The 1,702-nt window shown below is 50.8% G+C and overlaps 2 protein-coding genes across 2 annotated transcripts; both read right to left on the minus strand.

The window, feature by feature from the left end:
* Positions 1-153: 153 nt before the first annotated feature.
* Pmar_PMAR021464 (hypothetical protein) lies at positions 154-1,296 on the minus strand (the record flags this gene model as incomplete). Its single annotated transcript, XM_002781282.1, has 9 exons — positions 154-210; positions 259-361; positions 404-448; positions 496-545; positions 592-754; positions 799-937; positions 981-1,099; positions 1,140-1,205; positions 1,249-1,296. Coding segments are annotated over 9 exons (790 nt in total), but the record flags the coding sequence as incomplete, so codon positions are not given.
* A 77-nt stretch (positions 1,297-1,373) lies between these two features.
* Positions 1,374-1,603, minus strand: Pmar_PMAR021465 (hypothetical protein; the record flags this gene model as incomplete). Its single annotated transcript, XM_002781283.1, has 2 exons — positions 1,374-1,482; positions 1,524-1,603. The coding sequence occupies 2 exons, from the start codon at positions 1,601-1,603 to the stop codon at positions 1,374-1,376; spliced, it is 189 nt and encodes a 62-aa protein (XP_002781329.1).
* Between the last annotated feature and the right edge of the window lie 99 nt (positions 1,604-1,702).

The following is a 1,702-nucleotide window of genomic DNA, read 5'->3' on the forward strand; positions in this document are numbered from 1 at the left end:
ATATCCCACAGCTGAGAGCAATCCCTCACCATGAAGTGCTCTCAGCAAGAAGAGAGTTCACACCTCTCAGAGGCACCTTGCATGTCCTGTCTGAGGCCGAGATTCGACCTGTGAAGATCAATGCCACGTATGAAGACCACCCTCGACTGTTACCAGCACCATCTTCTACACGCCCGAACTCCTTAGCGGCCGATACCATTTCTTTTAGAGCTGAGGTATAATGTCATTCGATCGATGCTGCTGCTGTCAGTGACATACCCTCCGTCGCCCCCTGCAGAGTCTTCAACTCTCCCCTCAACGTTAGCTTCTCTTCGTTATCCTTTCGAACGCGTTCGAGCTCTTCCACGGCTGCTTCCCGCTCCTATAGGTTAGTCTACCCCTCGGCCTCATCAATACCGCTTACCTTCTCCATCGCTCTCGCCTTGTCTTTCCAGTTCTCTACTTCCGCCTAAAGAGAGCGTCGATCCCCGATGCCCGACCGTGAGGTTGTATCACCCTTAAAACCGCGATACGATCAAGGTCCGCTGACCGTGAGTCGACTGCAACTAACATGATAGGATAGTTAACCCGATCCTCCTCTACGAGACTCACCTCCCTCTTCAAACCGCCGAAGCTTCGCCATTACACCGTCCGGTAGATCCGGAAGTCTTCCCTGCTCAGCTGCTCCCGAGACCATGGTACTCGTAACAGGCGGCTCCTCGAGACGGTTGACCGACTGCTTCGACGCCGATGGCCCCCCTTGGAATTTTCGCTTCTGAAACACTTCACCTGACTCCTATCGTCTGCTACTCCTCTCACTCGACTTCCATCAGCAGTATTGAAGCCTTCTACCCCTTCGGTATCAGCTTGCTGCTTACAGATAATCCTCAACGTACTGAGGACCCCTTCATTCGAGCAAGCCTTGTACCGCATACATCCTTGAGATGAACGATAGGCCCTGCAGATGCTATAAGATATGCCATCCCGAATGGCAACACTACCAACTCCTCAGAGTCTTGTGGTAGATGATGCCGAATCGCTTCCTCACTGCCTCACGAAATTCCCAATCCCTGGCGACGCCCTCAGGCTTAAGAATCTTTGGATTTCGACGCAAATGATCCTGATGACAATTTCTTAGGACTTCCCATCACCCTAGTCACCTGGATCATTTCATCCATATGCTGCATCCGTTGAGCTTCCTTCAGCCTCAGACTCGACCGGCGAACCTTCACCGAAACTCGCAACAGCTATCCCACTGAGAACTCTTACTTGAATCGGCTCCTGCACACACTGTCTGATATCGCTGGCCTCACGCATATTCACACCTCGACAAACAATCCCTTCAAAACACCGCGATAGTAACAACTCTACACAGTAGAAATGTCGTAGAAACACTATCGATTCTTGAACGCTGCAATGGCCTCATCCTCCTCCTTACTTTCCTTCTTGTGCTTCTTATTCTTCTTATGATGATGCCTTTTACTCTTCTTAGTGGCACGGCTTCTAAAAACAGCAATAAAACTGCCCGCAGCGTCACCTCCTACCCCTTGCTCGTCGCGTCAAATGCAGAATAGCTGCCGGCACCATCCTGCATCGCAAATGATGACAGACTGGCTGAAGACATTCCAGGGGGTAAAGAAGCATAAGTCCAGTCGCCTGATGGCCAACTTGAGCAGCGGCAAAGACAGAGAATACATTCAACGTATTGATGATCTCATCTGTG

This window comes from Perkinsus marinus (genome assembly GCF_000006405.1).
Source record: "Perkinsus marinus ATCC 50983 genomic scaffold scf_1104296942800, whole genome shotgun sequence".
NCBI lineage: Eukaryota > Perkinsozoa > Perkinsida > Perkinsidae > Perkinsus > Perkinsus marinus.